Consider the following 23594-nt stretch of genomic DNA (forward strand, 5'->3'; position numbering starts at 1 on the left):
GAGCCCTCCACCCCTGACCTGCTGCAGAATTCACCAAGACGAGAGCAGAGGCGGTGCCGGGATGGGGCTGGAAGGGGCCTCCACGTCCCGATGGGGCAGAGCAACTGTGGCCCCCTGGCTCCAGCCACAGGAGACGAGCGGGGATGAGGCCGGCTGGGAAGGGGCAGAGCCCTGCGTGCCAACAAGCAAGCCCTCCCGGCTCAGGCCAGGGGCCCCTGACACGCCCGTCCGCTGCTTTCAGAACATTCCTGAGCCGTGAGGTGTGAGCCCTGCGGCAGCCCAAGGATGCGCTGTCTGGTCAGGAGCCGGCCCTCCCCCGCCACCCACCCCGGCACTGCTGCCTGGAGTCTGGTCACCTCCACCTGGCTGGCCCTGGGGGCCCGCACACACGCTGCCAGACACGGGCATCACAGGTCAGTCCAGACAGGACAGGCAGACGGTTGTCCTTGTCCCAGGAAGGCCCAGGCCGCCGCCTCCCACCCAAGCCCCCAACACGTGCCGGAGCCCCTCAGGGCGGCAGTCTGCCAGGGACTGAGGGGGCGCTGGGACACGGGCCTTTGTCTTAAGACGGGCCAGGGTCCCGGGCAGACCGGACACCCCAGGCCAGTGGAATTAGTGACCACCCAGAACGAGGCCTGTTAGGCATGAGGCCCCCCAGGCGAGGCTTCCGACCCTGCCCAGCCCCCTGCCCTCATCCCCAGGCAGGACGATGCCTGTCGTCTGCCCCAGGGCTGCCAGCATTCACTCACGGACCCTGCAGGACACTCAAGGCCTCCCCTACCCCGGCTCCTGACACGCGAGAGACCGCCAGGCACCACCCGCACCGCCCTGTTCACCCCTCGTGACAGCGCTGGACCCAGACGGGGCTCCCAGAGGCACAAGTGAGCTGGGGCTCAACTAGAGCCCCCCGCCTCCAGCTGGCTGGGGACACCCAGCCCTGAGGCCCATCTCACGCCAGCCAGAGAGGCCAGCCGGGCTCAAGAGAAACCAGCACGGGCGCAGGCTACTGCCTGGAGCCCACACGGGCACACAGGAGCTGAACCCCCCAGGGCCCCCGCGGCCCTGGCCTGGGTGCCCACCACTCAGTGCCCACCCGCTGGCCTCCCAGCAGCCGCGACCCCAGTACTCAGCACCGGCGGGTACGGCAGCACCTGCTCCATGGGGACCAGCCCTGGGCCTACGGGTCACCTGGACACATCGGTCCCCGGGAACAGCTCTGTTCCAGCTGGAGACCACCATCCTGGCCCTTCCCGCCGACCCGCCGGCCCACCGTTCAGATTTCCGACGCCGCCTGCAGCCCCTGCCCTTCTCACTCCCTGGGCCGCCCCCACCTGCCCTTGGGGTCCACCTCTCAGTCGGGAGCTCCCGGGGGAGCAGGCTTTGGGGAAGGTGGCATGTGACCAGGTGTGGGGATGCCGAGCCTGTCCCTGTGGCCGTCCTAGCACCACGGGGAGGGGGAGCCGCAGAGGAAGGGGGTCCTGGGAGCGGAGTGAGGGCCTGGCTGGGCCCCAGACCCCGGTGAAGCCTCCCCGCCGAAGTGGCCTGAGCTGGTTTGCGTCACGTGCACCCCAGGGTGAGACAGACACACGCCTGAGCAAGCACCCCGCGGGCAGAGGCAGCCCAGGCCCGGGGCTAGGTGTGCACAGGGAGGCTGAAGACGGGCCCCTCCCTCAGTGCCCCCCACCGGCCGCCGGAGGGAACCAGCCGCGCCAGCACGTGGACGAGCACGGCCCACAACACCTGGGGAAATGGCCCCCCGCCCGGAGCGGGCAGGCCCAGCGTCCCCGCACCTGGTGGTACGTCTGTCCTACAGAGGAGACTGAGGCACAGAAACGCCGTGTGCCCATCTGGGGTCCCACGGACAGGCTGGGACACAAAGGGGGCTCTCTGGACAGAGCCTGCGTTTCAAGCAGCGCCCCGTGATCGCGCCCAGTCGGGCCCCTGCCCAGCCCCCGGCGCCCCCCACCCCGCACCCTCCCCGCGGCCCCCACCCACCTTCCTTGCACTCGAGGGCCACGCGGGACTCCAGGTTGTCCATCTGCAGCTGCAGGCGCTTGAGGGTGCGGTCGGCGTCCCGCGACTTGCGCTTGTAGGCGATGAGCACGGCCACGATGACGAGCAGCAGGAGGCCCCCGCCCCCGCCGATGCCCACGATGGCGGGCAGCGTCAGCAGGCTGTCCGAGTACACCTGCAGCACCCCTGGCGAGAACTCGAAGCCGCCGGCCCGGACCTGGGGGTGCAGGCCACTCAGGGGCGCCCCAGCCCCGCACGGTCGGCGAGGTGGGGGCGCGGGCACCCAGGGCAGACGCTAGGCCCGCCGGGGCACCAGGGAGGGGCTCCCTCTGGGTGGGAGGCAAGTCTGGGGCTTGCTCAGAGCGGGGCTGCCCTACGTGGGGCCCAGGAGGCTGGAGCTGCCAGGACCCGTGGACGTACCGTGACCTTGTGCTGCCCGGTGAGGTTGGGCGACTCGCAGAGCAACTGCGTCTCCGACACGGTGAGGGCGCAGGGAGTGGAGCCGATGAGCACCGTGTAGTTGAGCCGAGAGTTGCCGGGCGCGGGTGGCAGGAGGTTGCGGCCCTGCGGGGCAGCGTGGAGTGAGCGGGGGCTTCGCCGGCCCCCCGCGCCGGCCCCCCGCACAAGCCCCGCCCCGCCGAGCAGCCCACCTTGAGGATGAGGGGCGAGCTGGGCTTCAGCTCCAGGAGGCCGGTGGGGCTGAGCGGCTCCAGCACAGGGTCCGGGTAGTAGAGGAAGGTCGAGGTGTTGAGCACCAGCAAGGCCCGGACGTCGTCCATGACGAAGCCCAGCTCGTCTGGCCGCTCGCCCAGCTCGGGCGGGCTGCGGGCAGGGTTGTCCACCGACGGGGCCCGGCACACCATGGTGGTGTCGTTGTACACCTGGCAGCTCTGGGGATGCAAGACAGGGACACTGGGCTGGCTGACCCATGCAAATCCAGGCTGTGACACCGCGGGGCTGCGGCCACACCCGCACACGGTCCTCACCCCTCCCAGGGCCTCCAAGTGCAGCTGGGATGGCAGGAGCTGCGGGGGCAGGGCCCAGGGGGACTCACGTTCTCCCTCTCGACGCCTCCGTACTTGGCCCGGATGCGGGGTTCCCGGACGGTGGCCAGGTTGGTGCCCGTGACCGTTAGCAGGGTCCCTCCGCTAAGAGATGAGGGAGATGGAAGTCAGGGGTGGAAGTTCCGGGGCCCTCTGCCCCGGCCCGGCACAAACGGGAGGGACCAGACACACCACCCGGCTCGCTGCAAGACAGCGAGCGGGTTAGTCTCTCAGCACCACGTTTGGCGGCAGGGCCACGGGGGGAGGGGAGCGGAGGGCCTGGTGCAGGAGCCCCACACCTGGTGCTGGTCTTCGGTGGCTCAGGACAGGGGCGTGGGGCTCAGGGTGGGCGGGACGGGGTTCGGGGGGGCTCAGGAAACCTCGGATGGGGGTCGTGGGGTTCAGGGCGGGCAGGACGGGGGCCCAGGCGGGCTCCCACCTGTTGATGCTCCACTCGGGGTCGATCCTCAGGATGGTGGGGTCCTCGGTGTAGTTATATTTGACCTCGGGGTTGGTGAGCTGAGCGCGGTTGATGTTGATGACAATGGGGGCACTGCCGGGGCTCTGCCCGGGGGGCGTCAGGCATCGGATCTCCCGGGAATTCCTCCTGAGGACGCAGGTGCTGGAGCTCACCTCCGAGGCCACCGAGCGTCCAGGCTCCACCACCAACAGGCTGAGCGCGAGTCACCAGCCCGCCCGCTGCATCTGCCTACCTATGGCACAGGCCACGGCGGGCCTGTCTCCAGGTGGGGCCCCTTCCCGTCAGCCCCTGCGAGGGGCCGGGTGCCGTCTGTGCCTACCTGGGCCGCAGCCTGGCCCTCTCCCCCATGCTGCCCTGCGTGGGCGGGAGGCTGTCCTAGGCTCAGCGGGGCTGAGGGGCGGGTCCTGCCTCACCAGCTTGCTGTCCAGGTGGCCCCACCCCCAGCTCCGCCTCCTCGGCAGCGTCAACCGGCAAGCCTGCCCGCGCCCCAGCTTGCGAGAGCCTGGCCCACGCGTGCCGAGAGCAGGCCTGCGGGGCGGGAAAGGGCTCGCGGGCCTCACAGCAGCCCCGCAGCGGCTCCATCAGTCACCCGGGCAGCCGCAGGGCCCCTCCACGGGCGGGGCCCACGGCTTCAACGTCCTGGGAGGGCTGGAGTACCGCGCTCAGCGCCAACTGCCGCTCCGCGGAGGGACGCACACGACACACGCACCCCCCGCCCCCATCATCCCTGATCTGAAAACAGGCTAATCGTGGGCCTGGGCCGTGAGTGGATGAAACGAGCTGGCGGGGCTGGGGGCGCTGGGTCCCCCCCAGGGCAGCGGCCAGTCACCGCCGGCACCTGCCCCATCCCCTCATTGCCTTCACCACAGCCGCCAGGCCCGCGCACAGCAGGCTGCAAACTCCAATAATTAGTCTGATAACAGGTAATTACCGCAGGAAAATATTTAAAGGCCCGCTCCATTATCATCCCTAATCTAAAATTATCCACTTCAGGGCTCCGAGCCTTTGTCAAGTTTTCCTCTTTCCCTCTTAAGAATTTTTCTAAACGCCCTTCTCACGTTCCACAGGACTCCCCCAAAACCCAGGACAGAGCGGCTGTGCCCGCCCCTCAGACCCAGGCCCCACCCACCACCCCGCCCTCCCCGCTCCGGGGTAGCCTGTCTGTCTCCATAGTAACCTTCTCCGCCTCTAGGTTTCCATAGTGATCACCCTAGCCCAGCTCTCCACAGCCCTCCAGCTTCCCAGGCAATGGGAGGGGGCACCAGCCATCTGAACCCATGACCACAAGGGGAAGGCAGCCTGTGCCTGGGGTCCCCACTGCCCGTCCGTCCACACCCCGTACCAGGAGAATGAGCAGGGCCGGCCGCCGACAGACACAGCCACATCGCTGCCTGCGTTCAGGTGGCTACCCTCGATGCCGATCCAGGTGCCGCCGGAAAGGGGCCCGCGCGCAGGGCTCACACGGTAGAAGGTCGGCGTCTAGGGGGAGAAGGGACCTGCTGGAGCCCCAGGGAAGCGCCGGCATCTCCAGCCAGGCCCAGGCCCGCGCTCACAGGGTGTGAGACACCGCCCATGGGCGGGGCCACGGCGCAAGGGGCGGCATCAGGCCTGGGGGCGAGGGGGGAGGGGGCGGGGCCCATCACTCAAGGCTGCCGGTGGCCCGGGCCAGCCCCACAAGCGAGCCCTCAGGGCCAGGCGGGCGGGCTTACCACAAAGGTGAAGCGCTTGGGCGACAGGGCGCGGTAATGGGGGGAGCAGTCCCGCACGCACACCTCCACCAAGGCATCGTGGGCCCGCAGCGCGCTGGCGTCCCCGATCTCGCAGACGATCCTGCGGGCACAGGGGGCCTCAGCAGCCGTGGGCGCCGGGCCACCGCCAGCCCCGCCCCCCACCCCCCCCCCCCCGCCCGCCGGCCGCACTCACTGCTCGGCGCTGATGTACTCGCTTTCCACGGGGCTGCACAGCACCTTGCCCACGCGCACGCCCAGCCGCACGTCCTCAAAGCGCAACCCCAGGTTCTCGCCCGTGATGGTGAGCCGCGTGCCTCCCTGCCGCGGGCCCGTCTCAGGGTACAGCTGTGGAGGCAGAGGCTGGGATGCGGGCCGGGCGCTCGGAGCGCCCCCCGACGCCCCCCAGGCCCGGTAGCCTGCCCACCTTGAGGATCTTGGGGTCGGCGCAGCGGCTGCTGCCGTGGCGGGCGTGCATCCAGGCGGCGGGCGAGTCCGCGGGGCAGTGGGGGCGCAGGGAACAGCGGCGCTCCGCCACACACCAGCCACACTCGAAGCGAGGGTCGGCCTTGAGGCAGAGACCGCAGCTCTCCCGCAGGGCCGGGCACTTGTACAGGTGGGCTGCAGGGAGGGGCTGGGCGTCAGCGGCCACCCTCGGCCCCGCCCCCCAGCCGCCCCACCCAGCTTACCCTGGATGTTCTGCGGGTTGTCGATGACGAAGTGGCCGTTCCACACCACGGACAGGTTCACGGGCAGGTCACTGACGTCGTTGCCCTCGTAGGAGTACTGCGGCGGCAGGAGAAGTGGTCAGGCCACACGGGCCGAGCCCGGGCCGCTGCCCAGGGCCTGTGTGTCCCTTGTGGCCACCTGCGGGACTGGCCGCTGGGGGCCCGGGCTCAGCAGGGCGGGGTCTGGGGGCCAGTCTGGAGGCAGGCTCCCCACAGCGCTGCCCACCTGCAGGCCCGCGGAGGGGGCTCCACCCGGGTCCCCCTCTGCACAAGGACGGCCACGGCCCTCAACCTCCAGCGGCTACAGGGGCACAGCCTCCAGGGTGAGCCCCCGCCAGGAAGCCAGGACTCCCCGTACCCCTTGGACACACGTCAGGGTTGCTCTGTGAACCTCGGCTTCGTCTCCAAACGGGCTCAACGAGCCCTCCTCCGGGACTGCCCTGAGGTGTGAGACGTGTGTCCCCTGTGCCCTGGCACCCCTGACCCCAGGCTGGGCTGGGCTCAGGGTCTCAGCCCTCCCCGGAGAGCCCAGGCCCGGACGCCCAGCTGTGTCCCACTTTCTGCAGTTGAAGACTTGCGCTCCACCCCAGGGCAATTCATCATCATCTTATCTGCAGGAACGTAATTGGATCCTATCAAACTCTCTAACGCTCCCTTTTCCCTTTACACAAGGGCTGCAAGAAAGATAAATGTGGGCCTGGGGGGGGGGCGGGGGCACAGGGACAGAGGTGACAGAGGCTCGGGGATGGGGGAGAAACCGAGAGACAGCTGGCCTCGGGGACGCGCAGAAAGGAAGGAGAGGGTGCAGGCAGTCAGGCCAGGGGAGCCAGAGTGAGGCGCAGGCGGAGGGTGCAGCGGAGAGGAGGCAGGACTGGACAGGCCGGCAGGCTCGGGGAGCCTCGGGCCCGGCCAAGGGGCCGACCTGTGCTGGGAGACTGTGGCGACCGCTGGACCCCAGCCCCCCCGCTAGCACAGAGCTGGTGGGCCAAGGGTCCACTGCCTCTGGAATGGAGCCTGACCTCTAATTTTATGCCCCTCCCCAGGGTTCTGGGGGCCTTGCAGGTGGCCCAGAGGTACCCACTCCCCACTCAGGGCCTTGGCTAGCCCCGGGAAACCCACTGCTCTCCTGGACAGATAGGCAGACTGAGGCCTGCTGGCAGTCACGGGGCGAGCCGGGCGAGCGAGACACAAGCTGGCCTCAGGACCACCAACTGGGCCCTCTCCCCTCGCCCACCAGGAGGTTCTGGCCCTGCAAAGACCACCATCCCTAATTCGTGGAACGAATCAGATTTGAGGCTCCGAAGGTGACTGCCTCTTGGCACGTCTGGGTCGGGGGAATGCACCGGCCACCGTGCACGGCTTCTGTGTCCGGACACAGTATGCCTTAAAGGAGCCGGTGCTGTCACCCTGACCTCGGCCCCCAGGGTCACTCCCCCGCGCCCTCAACCCCAGCCCCCTCACCCAGGTCCCCAAGACGGCACGCAGAGCCACGTCTGAGACACGCTCCCTCCAAACGCTGGCGTGGCTCTGGGCGTGGCCCCTGCAGCCTGCTCACCCGGGCCGGCTGAGGGGCTGGCACAGCCTGGGGGCCAGAGGTGCCCCCTGAACAGGGCGTGGCAGACCCGACTACGCGCAGTCCTTCTGCTAAAGCAGAAACACAGACCCACCGAGGAGTTCTGGCACTGCAGGCTGGAGCTGTTGAAGCGCAGGGCGGCGACGCGGGCCGGGCCCCCCGGGAGGTGGAACAGGCACTCATAGCCCCGCTGGCCCGACTGCGGCTGCGGCAGGTTCCGGGCGGCCAGGGTGATGGGCTTCACCACACCCACCGGCACGTAGATCTGGGTGGAGGGCAGGATCTGCGGGCAGTCCTGGGGGACAAGGCTTCAGCTGAGCCGGGGTGGAGGCTGGCGGGCGGGCTGCGCGGAGCCCGAGCTCCTCCAAGACAAGAGCCCTGCGCCCATTTTACACGCCGGCACACTGAGGACATCGATGACGGCCAGCCGGGCCCGGGTTCCGGGCTGCACACTGTGAGCTGGGCAGGCCCGCCCCGGGGCCCGAGTGCCCTGCCCCAGGGTCCTAGGACCCCACCAGAGGGGCCCCACCTGGAAGCAGCCGAGAGGCCCCTGAGGCAGAAGCAGGAGCAAGCTCTCAGCTGGGGGCCCGGGGAGTAGGTAAAAATAGCCGGAGCGAGCACACAAACAGCCCGGCCCCCGGGCCCAGCGCTTCAGCAACACTAACTAACGCAGCGGCCCGGCTTCCCCGCAGCAGGGCTGCAGCGACCGTGGAGGAGCCGGCCCGCAGGAACCCTGCGGAAGGTGCTTTAAATAGAGACACTGAAAACAGACTGCGATCCCCACGCCCCACGGCAGCTCCCGCGGCACCACGGGCCGGCTCTGCAGAGGTTCTGGGGGCCCCTGGGGGCACTGGGGGAGCAGAGCTAGCTGAGCAGGACTGGCAGGCTGACTACTGACCACCGGGTCTGCGGCTGCCCTGACGGCCACCTGCACACGGGGCACTGACCGGCACGTGGGCTGCGTTTGGAGCTCAGGCTGCAGCCCTGTGGGAGCTGCCGGTGTGCACGGTGGCCACCTGAAAGGGCACCCGTGCCAGCCCCCAGCCCAGGGACGCCCCTGCTGCCCCTCCACATCCCTCAGCAGCCCCAGCTCGTCCTGGCCACCAGGCCCCGCTCCCACTGTCCCCCAACCTCGCACCTTCCCTCTCCACTGACACCAGCTCTGCTGCCGGGAGGCCAGCACCGCTGTCTGTCCCCCTGTGGGTCTCGGGGTGCAGGCTCCACGCCCCTGTCGGGCCATAGCCTCCCTGTGGCTGGGCCTCGGCACCTCATGATTCCAGCCATGGACGGGCGTCAGCCCGGGCCTGGCCCCAGCCTCCTCGAGTGGCCTGAGACCAGGCTGAGCCGGAGGCAGCAGGGAGCTGATAAGCAGTGTGGACGCAGAGGCTCTGCCGTCCAGGGAATTCGGGGCCTATGAGCGAACGAGGGACCGCGACTCTGTTTTCATAACTCAAGTTAGGTTCTCCTCACCTAGAGCCCCTCCTCTCACACAAAGCAAGGAAGTGTCTGGAAGACTGACCTCCATTCCGCTCGCAGGGGCACCGGCCTCAGGCCCAGAGCCTCCTGGTGACAAGGCTGCCGGGGGAGCACACGACCCACTCACTCCTGACCCTGGGGAGGCCGGGTCTGGGCGCAGGCCACCCCCCGGGGCTGCTCTGCTCTGGGGGTGCTCCGCGTGGGACCCCTGCCGGGCCACCCCGTCCCCACCGTGCTCTGGTGGCCGCCCCAGCCGAAGCCGACCGGGCAGACGCGGGAGCACAGGGACCCCGTCCCATCCCGGGCGGGAAGCAGAGAAGTGCTGGGACTGGGACCCTGCGGCCTGAGCACGAGCTGGGGAGGGGTCGCCCCGGGGACCAAACCTGAACCAGGGATGGGGGGACTGTGGAAACGTCACGCTCCTTAGGGGCGTCCCCACGCGACCTGGGACTGGCTGAGGAGGGACCGTCTGTGAAGTCCATCCCCAGACAGCCCCCCTTGACCCCGACCAGGTCCCCGGCCCCGCCTGGCGCAGGCGAGCTCCTGAGCAGGGTCTACCCCCCTGCCGCTCCCGGGACGCCCATGCCAGCCCTCCCTGAGGGTCCCGCCGGGCGGCCTGCTCCGCTGGAACGGCTCGAATGGGCACAGAGCTCAGAGACGGCCAGGGAAGACCGGGCCCCCACCTCACACGTCCATTCTGCTGCCCCCGCCCCCTGCCCCACCCCCAGGACCCCCGGGCCAGCTCCTCAAGCAGGCCGCACACCTGGAAGCCCACCTGCCCACCCCACGTCCCCGCCTGCTCTTGGCCCGCCCCCGCCATTGCCGTCTTGTCCCATATATCTGTCCTGTACGTCGTCACCAAGGAGTGGAAGAACCAAAGCCCGAGGGAAGGGGGCGGGGCAGCCAGGGCAGGCTCTGTGACGGGCAAGTCCAGTCCAGATGCAGCCCCCAGGCGCCCCATGGCTGGTGGGACTCACACCCTCCTACCCCATCCAGCCAACAGACGCGCTAGCTGCCGGAGAGGCAAGGCCTAGCATCAAGGCCTGGCTCCGCACCCGAAGGCTGGGCACGGGGAGCCCTGCCCCCACCCCCTGCCGGGCAGGCCCGGCTCAGGCCTGGTGCTCAGCCCCACTGCTCGCTCGGCTCCGAAGCAACTGCTACCTGATGGCTACTGGCGACCACGCAGCCCTGCAAGCGACTCCGGGAAAGACCAGCCGCCTGCACCTCGCCCAGCCAGCTCCGTCCACGTGGGCCCAGCCAGACACGCTCCCAGCTAGCTCCCGGCGCACTGGGAGGACGGTCCCTGCCCCCATCGTCCCCGGACGTGCCCTGGGTGTGACGTCCCCAGGCCGATACAGCCCCGGAGGGCATCCCCCTACACCTTCCGGCCAGCATCCCCACCACCCCAGGCGGCACCCAACTCCTCCACACCTCCAAACCCAGCCCACGGGACGCCTTACCTCGGACACGTTGACGCGGCCCTCCAGGAAGGCACAATCGGCAGCGTTGTGTGTGCACACGTGGCGGTACTTGCACCAGTGGCAGGGGAAGGAGCCGCTGACGCAGGACAGGCAGCTGCAGGCAGAGGGCGTGTGGTGAGGCCGCAGCCCGGGCCCCCACCTTGCTGCTGATCAGGGAGCCGCCCCAGGGCCTTTGCACAGGCCGCTCCTCACTGCTCAGAGCTGGTCTGCTTCTGCCTGCCGGGGCTCCCCTCCCTCCTCCGTCCATTGCCTGACAGTCCACCCCGGCGCCAGCCAACAGAACCTCTCAGAGAAGCACACGTGTAAAGCCAGTGCCAGGCCACGCGTGACCATCAGCGCTGGAAACGCGTTAGTGCAGCCGAGGAGCACGTTTTAAAGTCCACCTTGTTCTAATTCGCTGAGATTTAAACGTAGGTGTCGAGTGGCGGCTGCAGGCTGGACGGCCGTGGTAGACGTCGCCTCCCCGACCAGAAAGCAGGCTCGCCTGGCAAGGGCCTGATTCGTTCCAACGTGTCTCCAGGGCCTGGACGGGCCGCACAGCCCGCACCTCACCTCACCTCACCGTCCCTGTAGCTCCACATAACCCACCGCCCTGCCTCTACAGAGACCCTCGACCCCTCCAAGCCTCGGAGCACAGCCCCTGCCCCAAAGATTCCAGCCCGCCCAGCACGGGGAGGCTGGACCCCAGTGCCAACAACACCCAGGCCCACGGTGGGCGCCCCACGAACAGCCAGGAGTGCGTCAGCCTGCAAGTCGGTTGACAAACGAAAACACGATTGAAAAATTAAGCGCCTCGGCTCGAGGCTGACCCCCTCCCGGCCCAGGGCTCTGGCCGCTGCGGGACGCGCAGGGGGCCCTCAGCAATTCCTGCTCTTCCTCTGAGGCTGGCGCGCTCGCAGAAGACCAGAGGCCCAGGGAGAGCGCCCACACCCAGCTGTCCGTGCCCCAGGGGCTGTCCGACCCAGAGGGGACCCGGACCCCTCCTGCCCCAGAGCAGCAGGTATCCAATGCCCGAGCCCCGGCTGGCCGTGCCCTGCCTGGACGACGCAGCAGCGCCCCCAGCTCCCTGCCTTGCTCTGGTGCCCGCGGCCCACTCCCCACTCGAGGGGAATCAGCACATGTCGCACCCCAGCTGCCGCTCCCGCCACCCAGCCTCCCCCTCGAGGCCCCGTCCTGGCTCCTGCGACCCGACCAAGTGCTGCCCCGCGGGACTCTGTGCAGGAGGCCAGAGACACTCACGACTGGTGGACGCTGCAGTTGTAGAAAACGAAGTCCACAGACGCAAACTTCTTGCCCGTCTCCTTGGACTTCAGGTAGAGCTTGACCACCCGCTGGTCTCCTGTAACAGTGGCACAGGTTCCGTCACCAGGGCCCCGGGGCCGCTGAACCCAGGAGCCCGCGCAGAAAAAAGGCCTCGCCGAGGACCCTCCCAACGGCCAAGGGCACCGCCCCCGCCCCCCCCGACCCCGCAGCCCTGCAGTGCCTGCCCCTGACGCCCTCCGCGGTCACCACGGGACACCCGCCCACTGTCCCAGTGACCGTCTACCCCCGACAGGAGGCCCCCCGCGCTGCCCAGGCCGGCCCACTCGGCCTCACCCTGGCCCCGTGTGATGGGCGCCACCTCCTGCGCGGAGGGGGAGTGGCAGTGAATCCGGCCATCCTCCAGGACGCCCTCAGACTCGGTGAAGTCCTCAAAGGAGCAGTTGACTCCGGCCGAGAGGTCGGGCACATTCCAGGCCTGCAGCACAAGCTGGGTGGCAGGGGAAAAGGGTGACTGGCCAATCCCCCTGCGCCGCCGCGTTGCCCCACCCCGGCCCCAGCAGCCGCGCTCACCGGAACGTGAAACGTGGTCACGGACACGTTGCGGGGCTGCACTGTCAGCTGTACACACTGCAGCAGGTCCGCGGCGAAGCGCTGGGGCTCAGCCGCCCGCTCGCAGGCGTCCCGGCGGGAGCAGCTGTGGGCAGAGGCGTGGGGCGGGCTCAGGCAAGAGGCCAGCGGAGCCCCTGGCCCACCCTGCACCCCATCCAGACCCGGGAAGCTGGGCTCCTGTCACTCAGCGGGTCACGGGAGCCGGGCCCCCAGGCTCCCAGTGAGGTCGCCGGGCCCCCTGCCACCCCCACGGCCTGCGCGGACTCACGTGCTGTGCAGGACACACCAGCCGCAGTGGGGGTCCCGTGACCCCAGACACAGCTCACACGACGTGTACTGCACACAGCTCTCCACGGGCACCCGAGTCACCTGGCAGGAAGGGCCTCGGCATCAGGTCCTCTCGGGCCTGTCCTGTCCCCCACACACCAGGCAGCCCCGTCTCGGGCCTTCCTCACGCGTTGTCTATCCAAGGGCCAGTCCTGGGTGACCCTGACCGGCCGAGCCAGGCCAAGCAGACCGGGCCAGTCTCCAGGGCGCGAGTCGGTGCGGGCGACAGCTCTGGCCAGTACCTCTCACTCTGCTGCACCCCGAGCTTCCCAGGGGAGCCCCAATCCTGAGCCCGGAGGCCGCCAGGGCACCGTTTACCCCAACCTTGCCGGCTTGGCCCGAGACACAGAGCGACCGAGTAATAACCCGATGGCGGGAGTGGGCAAAGGGGAAGGGAGCCACCAGGAGAGAAGGGAGGCGCGGCCCCACCTGCACCCCCCCGGCAGCCACGGGGTCACCAGGTGGAGCAGAAGGGCAGAGGCTGGCTCCAAGCAGGCTGGACCAGAAACACGGCACGCGACCTTGACGAGCCGGCCAGGCCAGAGACCGGGAACAGGGGGCCCCAACGGACACCCCAAACCCCCCAACACCACTCCCCTGAAAACGCTCTCGCTGGGCATCTGCTCCCGTGGGTGTGCAGTCGTCCAGGGACGAGGGGCAAGCCTGGAGGCTGGCTGCACAGTGACGGCCCCGCCCGCTCTCCGGGGCACCCACCTGCTTCTCCGTCATGGCATACAGGTACTGGCGGTCGGGGCTGAGGACCAGGTCACGCAGGATGGGGCTGCCCTCTTGGGCCACCACGCTCTCGTAGGCCAGGGCCGGCCAGACGCCGGGGTTCGTCAGGTCCACCAGCATCTGTGGCAGCGAGAGCCACGTGGTGCTGCCTCAGTGCCTTCCAGCCGCTGCCCACCCCCAGCCCAGGTGTGGGGTTGGGAGCGCCCCAAGCAACCCCCCCCCCAAGCCCTTGAAGAATGAGGCCGAGGCCCCCCCACCACGCCCAGGAGCCGGTGCAGCCCAGCCCCTTTGCCGGGCGTGGGGGTCTCTGAGGGCTGGAGAAAACCACAGCCCTCCAGCCACCACCCGTCCCGAGCCGCACAGCCACGTCCAGGGCAGAGGCGGCAGGAGCCCGGGGCGGCCTTCCCTGGGGCCAGGCTGGGCATCCCCATCGCCGAGGGAGGGCTGTTTGTGCAGAGGGGAGGGGGCACGAGGGGCGGTGGGCCCGCAGGGACGTCCAGTGCAACTGAGGAGAGAGACCAGGATCCTCCCAAGTGGGAGGCAGGGGGGGCCGGGGCCGAGAGAGCGGGCACCGCCAGCACGAAGGCGGGAGGGGGGCGGACGGCGCAGGCATGAGGAAATACACGGTCTACGTCCCAGACACGCGGGGCTCACTCAGCCAGCTCTCGCCCGCTGCGCGCCACGCTGCGAGTATCTTTAGCTGCTCTCACCAAACAAAGTATTTAATTAGCAGCGAGAGCCGGGGGGCTTTCCAGAGACGGGACTCGTGGGGCGGCCGGCTCAGCCCGCAGGCAGGCTCCCGGGGCCGCCAGCCCACCTCCACCTCGGCCCAGCGCCCCTCCCTGGCGCCTCACGCTGACTGGACAGGGCAGGGCAGGCCTGACCGGCCAGGCGAACACCCCCAGCTCGGGCCAGCTCCATGGCGGCTGGGAGAGGGCGGCCGGCCGGGGAGGCCAGGGGGAGGGGGAGGGGAGGGCCGCATTCCTGAGCGCCCGCGGCCACCCCCCCACTTCCGCTCAGCTGCCGCCCCGCCGGGCAGGCAGGCTTAAGTCAAACCAGACCCGGAAGAGCCGAGTCCAGCGCCTGCCGGCAGGGGAGGAAGCAGGACTGGGCCGGGAGGGAGGAGGGGGGCAGGGGGCGTGCAGCAGCCCAGCCTCAGCCCCCCGGGTAGGGCCTGGAGGGGTGTGCCCGTCCAGCTGTCCATCCTCCACGCACCCAGCCTGCATCCCCCAACCCCAGAGCCTGCTGCCCTGCTCTCACAGGGAGCTGACTGGGCCCTGGCCACGGAGGCCGGGAGGCCGGGAGGCTGGCCTCTGCACCCACACCACCTGGGCCCAAGCCCTGTTCAGGCGCGTCCCGGCTGCGGGGCCTCTGCCTCAGGGTCCCCCATGCAGCCTGAGCGACGGGAGCCTCCCCCAACACCAGAGCCACTCCGGGGACTAAATGACCCAGCAGAGGGTGCCCGGGGGGCCAGGCCCCGAGGCAACCCCCAAAACCCAAGGGCCGGCCACAGAGGCGCAGCAAGGCCAGGCTGGACCACAGCCAAGGAGCGGGCACTGGACGGCCAGAGGGCAGGGTAGGGCACCAGGGGGGACCCAGAGCTCCAGACTCATCTCAACACGAATGGCCCAAACCAGGGTCCTTTGCGCCTCTTCCCTGCAGGCGCCTCCACCCGCCGCAGCCCCCCTGGAGCCCAGACCTGACACTGCCGGGCCCCAGCCTCTCCCACCCGCTCGGGGCCGAGGGTGCAGGCTGGGGTGTGGACGTCGCATCAGCGGTGCCCCCACCACCCCGTAGGGGACAAGGGGGACAGTTCAGGGAGGGGGGCACCCAGGGGAAGGCACAGTCCCGGGCAAGGTGGGAGGGCGGCCAGCCCGTCTCTAGAGTGGCCCCGCCCCCAGGCCCGCCAAGTGCCGCAACTCGACAGGTGGCTCCCAACAGCTGCGGCAGGAGTGTGCTCGTCCAGCTGTCCATCCGCCACGCACCCCTCTACCACCCACCTGCCCTCCACTGGGCGGCCCCAGCCCTTAACCTCGCAAGGCTCCCCTGTTTCCGGAGGGCACAGAACGGGGGGGGCAGGGAGGCACAGCCCACAGGCCAGTGGGTGCACATGCCCCATTCTGTGCACCGTGCAGCCCCGTCCAGGCTCCGCAGGAGCCCCACACACACACGTGACAGACCGGCTTTCGGCCAGTCCTCGGGACACACCTGCCACGGAGCCTGGTTTTCGGGCTGCAGGGCCCGGGCAGCACCGAGGTAAACGAAGGCCCACAAGGACCTGCCAGAGAAACCCTGGGCTCCAGACCGCCCGCTGCAGCTGGGGACGCGGAGTCTGCTCCACAAGTGGGAGGAGGGATGCGGCAGGCCACCAGGAGGGCGCTCCGGGGAGAAGGGGCGCGCAGGGCGGGTACGGGGCCCAGCAGCTGGCAGGACAGCGGGACACACACCACTGGCAGCGTGCGTGCTGACGCCACACCCCTGCCCACAGCGGTCACTCGAGGGCCACCCACATGGGGCGGCCCACCCTGGGCAGGAGACTCCTCATTCCCTGGTGTCCTCCCTGACCTCCAGCTGTCACCTCTGTGCTCTGCAAACCTTCCCCCCACGACCACCAGAACTCTCCACTACCAGGTGAGAGCTCTCCTTCCCCAAAGCCAGCTCGGTCCCCCTGGCTTGAGCGGAGCCGTCCAGCTGCCCTGGCACGCCTGCCGGCCCAGAAACCCACCCAGCCCGGCTCTGACCCAGACCCTTGGACCCTGCTCCCTTCTCCACCGGGGTCGTCCCTATTCCTCTGTACAAGGGGGAGTCCCCTGGATTCTGAGCTGAGGCACAAGGGCTGTCAGTGCCCCCACGAAGGGTTTGGGCCCCAGCAGCCTCTGGGAGCCAGGGCCAGGCAAGGCACTGACCACGGGCTGTGTACCTACCGCCACCACGGGCCCACCGCACCACACAGACGGGCCAGGGAATGGGTTCACCTCAGCATCCCCAGGCCAGCAGGACCCTGGGGCCCAGGGCCCAGCAGACAGGAAGTCCTGCACAGGGGCCCCTGGAGGCCCCAGCCCTAGGCTGGCCAGCTGGCTGACCCATACCCACCACTGCGAAGCCCTGGCCAACGGCTGCGGGCAGGCAGCTGACGGCCCGGCCAGGTCAGCTGTCTGTCCAGCCCAGAGCCAACAAAGGGTCCATTCTCTGGGCCGAGGGCGGGTGTGGGCACCAGGGAGGATGTCTGGGGCGTCCAGGCTGCATGCCAAGGCCGGCACGCGCCCTAGCCCCCGGAGGCAGGGGGCTGCCCAGCTCGGCCCCTACCGGGAAGGGCAAGTTCCCTGTCCCGCCCACCCCTGTCTATCTGCAAAGTGGGGCTGCCCTGGCTGAGCGAGACTCCTGGTCTCCGGACGAGGATGAGGGTAGGAGTAGGACAGGCCCTTGGGTGGGGGGACAGGCAGAGAACGGGCAGCGGCCAGCAGGCCACCGCGGTGCTGGGACTTCACGGGCACCCCCTCTTCCTGTAGATGCAGCGGCCAAACCTGTTCCCAGCCCCCAGGAGGCAGGGTGGTCCCGGGAGGGGCTACAAGGGACGGGAGCCCTGCCACCCCTTCCTTCCCGGACGGGGCTGAGGCCGCCCGATGGGTCCAGCTCCCAGACCCCTCCCCACCCCCTCACAGGCCACCACAGCATCCCCCCTTCTGTGACGGGGGGCAGGTTCCAGGCCCCTTCCTGGGTCCGTCCTCAGAAAGGCCAGGAAGAATTTGATACTGGAAAAGCAATTAGCAATTTCCTCTTGGCAGTAATTAGGTAATTAAAACATGATTTGCAGGAGGCCTGATGGTTGTAATTGGGCCAGATACACCTGGTAAGGTTGGGGTGTGGGGGCCCAGGAATCTCATCCTTCCTATTCTCAACCCTCAACACGCAGACGGGAGAGCAGGGACCAACCAACGCAAGCAGTGGTCCTCCCTGACCCTCGGTTTCCTCATTTGCCCACAGACACCCCACTCACAGAGCTGTGAGAATTAAGAAACTCACGGCTCCTAAACGCGGAGGGGCCAGCCCAATTGAGAGGTGCTTGGAGGGAGGCCCCCACGGCTGAGCCCTGCCAGGGGGGAGGAGGTGACAGCTGTCCTGGGGAGTCTGTACCTCTGCTTCTGGAGGCTGCAGAAAGTTGGGCCAGGAGGCAGCAGCAATCGTACAGCCTTCCGTCACACGGCAGTGACACGGCCAGGGTGCCGCAGCAGGCAGCAGTGACCACCCAGCCAGATGTCCTTGTCTCAAACCTGAGACCCCCCCATCCACTCTACCCCACCTGCACCAGCAGTTGACGCACCTCCTCCACTTTCCCAAAACCACCACTGCCCTCCAGCTCCGTCCCCAGGCCTGACCTCTGCAGCCTCTGGTGACCACTGCAGGGTCACCAGTGACGTGTCCACCACACCCAGAACACCCTTCCCACGCACTGCACAGCTCCTTGGCCTGTTCCGGCCTCCGTACCCATCTCCTGGGCTGCCGGGGGCTCCCACACCCCACTGCAGATGGGCCCTGGAGGGCAGAGCCCTGTCTGCCCAGGGGGCAGGGGTCCTGCACTTTGTGGGTGGTAACCTTGGGCCGTGTGAGGCCACCCCCACCAGGCTGGCCCTGAGCCTGGGCACTCGGGGGACCGGGCACAGGAAGGCCACTGCCGGCCTGCACCCAAGGGCATCGCTCTTTCCAAAGGTGCCCGGTGCTGACGCCGGGCCTAAGCCTGACCAGCCAGACCCTGCAGGGAGGTGGGCCTGGGGCAAGACCCCTGTGGGCAACCCCGCTGGCCGTCACTGCATGTGCCCTGGTGCAACACTGGCTCTGGGGTGAGGGCTGAGGTGGGTCGGACAGACCCACAGGGTGACCAACAGGTCCCTGTGCCCGCTGGCTCAGCCTGCCGCAGCCAGCCAGCCTCGAGAGCCAGAGACCACATCACGTCCCCCAGGACACAGCCACATCGCGGGGCACCATGCGATGCCACCCGCAGGTTCCGGGGACCCCCGCCCTGGGTGGGCAGGGGCAGTGCACCCATGGGGCCCCACGGGCACAGCAGCTGAGACACGCAGGAAGCAGGCGGCTGAAGCCCCTCCACTCCCCACCGACGACGCCTCGGGCAGGGAGCACCGCAGGGACCCAAAAACTGTCCACGAGGTGGGCTGCGTGCTGACCGCTGACCCACCCACCGCCGGGTGCTGGAAACGGCAACACGGACAGAAACAACGTCACGTCCACCCAGAAGGAGGCGACGTCGTCAAGAGTGTCTGGAGCACAGGACGCCCCCACGGCACAGGACTGACTGCACAGCACAGGTGAGTCTCGCAGGGTGCTGAGCAGAGGAAGACAGATGACGTCCCGGGAGACTCGGGCCACAGCCAGGCCCAGGGACGGATGGTCAGGCCTTGAGGGGACCCACGGGAAGGGCAGCGCCCGAGTAGGCGCCCGCCGTGCTCTCCTGTGACACCTCCCGGGCCGGGCGCTTTCCTGAGGGTGGGTAACCTTCAGAGCGGATGCTGGAAATCTACGTGTCCTCCAGACTCCCGAGACGAGCCCCGAGGGGGTGCAGGCAGCAGGCCGAGGAGGCGGCCCAGCCAGGCCCTGCCAGCATCTCTCAACAGGTCAGCGTCCCCAGCGCCACGGGGACTCCCCCACCCCCCACCCCCGCACAGACCTGGGCTTTGGGGAGCAGGGGTCTCCACAGACGCACCAAGCAGGACGTCGGCCCGGGACGGGGGCACGCAGCAGGGACCCTGCGGACAGGCCGCCCTGGCGCAGAGACCTACCCACAGCCACTCGGCTTCCAGGGCCTCTGAGTTTCAGAATCCTGGGGCGGGGGTTGGGGGGGGGGTGCGTGAAGGGAGGGGCTGCCAGGAGGCAGCTTCCAAGACCAAGATCTCCGGAGGGTAAAGGACGTTCCCCTCCCGGCAACCCAGGCCCAGAGCGCTGCACTCGGCAGGCACGCGGAGCACTGATGCCCGAGGGGCCGGAGACCAGGCCAGACCAGGCCCGCTGTGGGGACAGAGCACTGAGACCGCAGCCCGTGGTCTCTCCTCCCTACGGGATCACCGCACAGGCAGCAAGCACTGTGAACCCACTGGTGGGCCCAGCCTGGGGGTCCAGCTGCGCGGCCCCGGGGCCCACCCCGCGGCCCGGTGCCCCGTGGGCCCGATGCACCCCCGCCGCTCAGGCCGGCCCACGATGCTGTCTTAAGACGTAGATTAGCTGCCGACACTTAACCATCGAGAGACGTCACACAACACAGATCTTCAGGTTCTCTCGGAAAACCGGCTAACTGGGGGGACAGGGCCACGTGCCTGCCTGGCACGGCCACCAAGCGGCAGGGCCAGCTGCGTCCCCAGCGCAGTCCGGCCCTGCAGCAGTGGCAGGACAACCGCTCTCACCAGGCCCATGCCGCCAGCTGTGGACTCGCAGGGCAGGCGCCCCGGCAGGAGTCCACAGGCTGTTCTCCAACCCCCCACTCCCCCGCGGGCACCCAAGGACCCGGAGGCCACCGGGCAGGGGAGGCGCAGGAGGGGACAGGCAGGGCGGAGGTCTGGGGTTGTCTGCACAGGAGGATGACGGCCTCGGTTGGGGTCGGAGGGGCAGGTGGCGGGCGGGGCCTCTGGGGAAGGGCAGCGGACTCGGGGCACCCCAGCCAGCCCTCAGCGGCTCAAGCGGGCAGCGCTTAAATTAATCAGCTACAATTTTACACAACACCGTTTGGAGATGGCCCAGAGCCAGCCACGTCCCTAGGGCTGCCCAGTCGCTTTTTAAAGCCCGGGAAAGACCGGACATGGGGAGGATGGGGTGTGTCAGCGCAGCGGGCCTGTCCCTGGGTGCAGGCGAGCCCTCAGGCCCAGGCTCCCGCTCGGGGCAGACAAAGGACACGAGACAGGGAGCCAGGGCTCGCGGCTCACGTGGTGGGGCCAGGCTCCGGCAGGAAGGGCCTGGATTTCAACCCCGGAGACAGAGCCGAGGGCCCAGCCCGCCCCAGGCTCGGAGGAGGCAGCCAGGCGGGCCAGCAGGGAGGGGGCACCGTGCCGGCTGCAGTGCCCCCTGCCCCGGCTCCGGCCCCCGGACCACGGCCGCACCCACCCCCGGGCTGGGTCAGGATGACACGAGAGGGACGAGGCAGGGGTGGGAATTCTGCTGCCGAAGGCCAGGCCCGGCCAGGGAGACGTGGGCGCCCGCAGGGAGCAGCGTCCTTCAAGCGGGCCAAGGCCAGAGGCCTCTCCTGGGGACCTCAGGAGGTCCAGGAACCGGTGGGCCGAGGGGAAGGGAGCCCAGGCCTACGAGCAGAGAGGGGACACCCCTCCCCCCGGCCCTCACACCGCCCCAGGCCCCAGCGCGGGACAGGGAGGCCCGGAGAGAAGAGGACTGGGCCACCCACGAGACCTGGTGCCCACGGGGCAGGGGCGCGCAGGGAGGAGGGGTGCAGGGGGCCGGTCTGCGGGCGAGGGGGCAGAGCCTCAAGCAGGCGCCGCCCCTGGGCGTGGCCAACCCCACACCCCCCGAAAAGGGCGCCATCCACTCACACGGTGTGTGGGGCCCAGCTGGATGCACCAGGGTGGACAGTGCCCTGGTGGGCAGGTGCGGGGGAGGTGCGGAGGGGCGAGGGGACCGCAGCTGTGGCTTCCTCACTCCCGAAGCAGCCTCTTCTCACAGGCGGGCCCAGGCCACCCCCGTGGTCCACTCTCGGGGCCTCAGTTTCCCCTCGGTGGGACTGGGGCAGGGAGCAAGACCGGCAGGCAGCAGAGGGAGGCTGCGCTGGACTCACGCCTTCCCCCAGCCTCACAGGGTGGCTGGCTGCCGTGGGACAAGACGGCGCCCGGCCAGCTGCCCGCCAGCCCACCAGCCATCAAGAGGGCCCCTCCCAGCCCCTGGAGTCCGGCCTGCAGCCAGGTGACAGGCTCTAGGGCCCCGCAGGAAGGTCTCCAAGTGTTTCACCTGCAGCCGAACCCCACGGGGGCTCTTGCCGCAGTGGGGCAGGCCCCGCCAGGCACAGCCCACCAGTGCACACCCACGGGGGTCCACGGTCCCTCTCCTCTGCTCCCCCAGCCCTGGGGCGGCAGCAGCGAGCTGTGAGCTGGGTGAGGCCCCACCCCTAGGAAGGGAGAGTGCCCTTCAGCCAGGGCGCAGGCAGGATGCGACACCAGGGCCGGGACGGGGGGCACAGGGGCTGGCCCGGAGGGTGGCAGGGGCCCGAGCTGGGCTGCCACCACCCCAGGGGCCCGCAAGTCCTGTGAGCAGAACTCCACAGCACCCGGCCCGGGGGGCCCTCGGTCAGCACGGCCCCCACTGCCCGAAGCCCTTGCTTCAGGCTTGTTTCACAGATGGGGAAGCTGAGGCTGGGGGCAGGGCCCTTCCCAGAGGCCACAGAGCCAGCCGGCAGTGGGACGTGATTCCCAGGGCACCCAGCATGGCAGGGACGGGAGACACCCCACCCCGCACGCTCTGGGAGCAGGCAAGGCTCTGGCTGGCCCCGGGCCCAGGCCCACCCCCGGGCACACGCCGGCTGGGGAGCTGTGTCAGCAGCAGCCTCCGCAGGGCTGTTATTTCATGCACGAGGCCCCGCCCCTGCGCTGATCCTTGGGGCTCCCAGGCACCCCCACCCCGATGTGCCCCAGGAACTTCCTCCACAGCCGGGCGGCCCTCCCCTGGCCTGGTCCCTAACCACCCACCAGGTCGCAGCTGAGCCGTGGGGGGCTGCTGCCCCAGAAAGCCCGCCCCTGCCCAGCTCAGCCCAGCACCTGCCGGCGGGGACACAGACCTGGAAGCACGGGACCGGCCCGTCCCAGGGGCCCACGAGGGGCCCAGGAGCTGACCTCCACTCCAGAGCACCCCAACACTGGCGCTCCAGCGGGGGCGGGGCGCCCCCTTGCCCTGCCCTCGGCCCTGCCGTCTCCCTGCAGGATGCGGCCTCCCTCCAGGGCAGAGTGCTGCCTCAGCAGACACCGGATCCGGGAGGGGAGGGGGCCCCACAGGCCTGCCCCGCCCCCGCCGCCCACACCCGTGGGGAGCAAGGCCAGCAGCTCCGGCGTCACCAGGCCCCGACGCCCAGCCAGGGCCTCGGGCCGGACGCGGAAGCAGCCCACAGGGAGCGCTCAGGCCTGGACCCGTGAGCCCCTGGAGGTCCCCGCCCCCGTCCACGGCACACAGAGCGGGGCAGCTCGCGCTGCCGGCCCAGGCTGACCTTGCGGATGCGGCCGCTGCGCGTGCCCACGAACACCACGGTGCGGCCCCGGTAGTCGTAGGCGGCCACCGCGGTCAGGCCGTCGTCCTTGTCCACGAACAGGGGCGTCCCCTCGATGGTGACCGTGCCGCCCAGCGGCTGGTTGAAGTCCTGCCCGCAGAAGTCGTCGTCGATCTGGAGGGGCTGCGGGAGCGGGGGAGGGTCAGGGGTGAGGCCAGGCGCCTGGGGCCCTGCGGGGCGGCGCAGCCAGCACCGGCCGGCTCCCCTCCCCAGGCTGGGGCGGGGGCTCAGGGGCCGCTCTCCAAGGCCTGCACAGGCCACACGTGGGGCAGCGGCCTGGGCGGCGGGGGCAGGGGTCAGGGACTCCTGGACCCACTTGACAGATGGGGAAACTGAGGCCCTGGAAGCCGCTCGAGGCCCAGGAGCAGGCGCCGGGGGTGGGCACCTCTCACACACACCAGGCACAGGCCCTGCGTCCACCGCTGAGTGGGGAGCAGGCAAGAGGCAGCCTTGGGTGTGGGCAGGGAGGGGCCAGGCCTGCTGCACAGTGAGGCCGCACAGGCGGTGGCCGGGGACTGGTGGGGCACTAGGACGGCTTATTCAAGACAGGACACAGCCTTACACCTAAAAGGCAAAGGGAGGGGCTGGCTGAGAGGAGACGGCTACGGTCAGAGAGGAAACAATCGATAGCGTGAGGTTCCGGAGAAGGGCCTGGGAGGGCAGGGCGGGCGCCGGGGGCTGGGGGCGGGAGTCTGCGCGGCTCCCCTGCAGCAGGCTGGGGGTCTGAGGTTTGCAGTGCGCGAGGTCACCAATGCAGAAGGAGCACAGGAGGCGGGGTCAGGGCTGGGCCAGGGGAAGAGGGGCCAGGGGAGATGCGGGGGGCAGTGGGGACCAGGCCCAGGCAGGGGGGACCAGCCGTGGCACAGGGCGCGCAGA

The 23594-nt window shown here is 69.6% G+C and overlaps 1 protein-coding gene across 1 annotated transcript in view; it reads right to left on the minus strand.

Annotated features, from left to right (window-relative positions):
* Positions 1-23594, minus strand: part of PLXNA1 (plexin A1) — a gene marked incomplete at its 5' end in the record, with an annotated part of 39040 nt that overhangs the window by 13248 nt on the left and 2198 nt on the right. Inside the window, 18 exons of the mRNA XM_082664562.1 lie at positions 1996-2230; positions 2434-2577; positions 2664-2903; positions 3068-3161; positions 3496-3663; positions 4880-5016; positions 5247-5367; positions 5461-5612; positions 5692-5885; positions 5954-6050; positions 7660-7860; positions 10502-10616; positions 11762-11861; positions 12119-12272; positions 12356-12479; positions 12663-12763; positions 13436-13576; positions 22659-22841. Coding sequence (XP_082520688.1) covers positions 1996-2230; positions 2434-2577; positions 2664-2903; positions 3068-3161; positions 3496-3663; positions 4880-5016; positions 5247-5367; positions 5461-5612; positions 5692-5885; positions 5954-6050; positions 7660-7860; positions 10502-10616; positions 11762-11861; positions 12119-12272; positions 12356-12479; positions 12663-12763; positions 13436-13576; positions 22659-22841 — 2701 coding nt within the window. The remainder of the gene's footprint in view (positions 1-1995; positions 2231-2433; positions 2578-2663; positions 2904-3067; positions 3162-3495; positions 3664-4879; positions 5017-5246; positions 5368-5460; positions 5613-5691; positions 5886-5953; positions 6051-7659; positions 7861-10501; positions 10617-11761; positions 11862-12118; positions 12273-12355; positions 12480-12662; positions 12764-13435; positions 13577-22658; positions 22842-23594) is intronic.

This window comes from Grampus griseus (genome assembly GCF_964374135.1).
Source record: "Grampus griseus genome assembly, chromosome: 10".
In the NCBI taxonomy this organism is placed as follows: domain Eukaryota; kingdom Metazoa; phylum Chordata; class Mammalia; order Artiodactyla; family Delphinidae; genus Grampus; species Grampus griseus.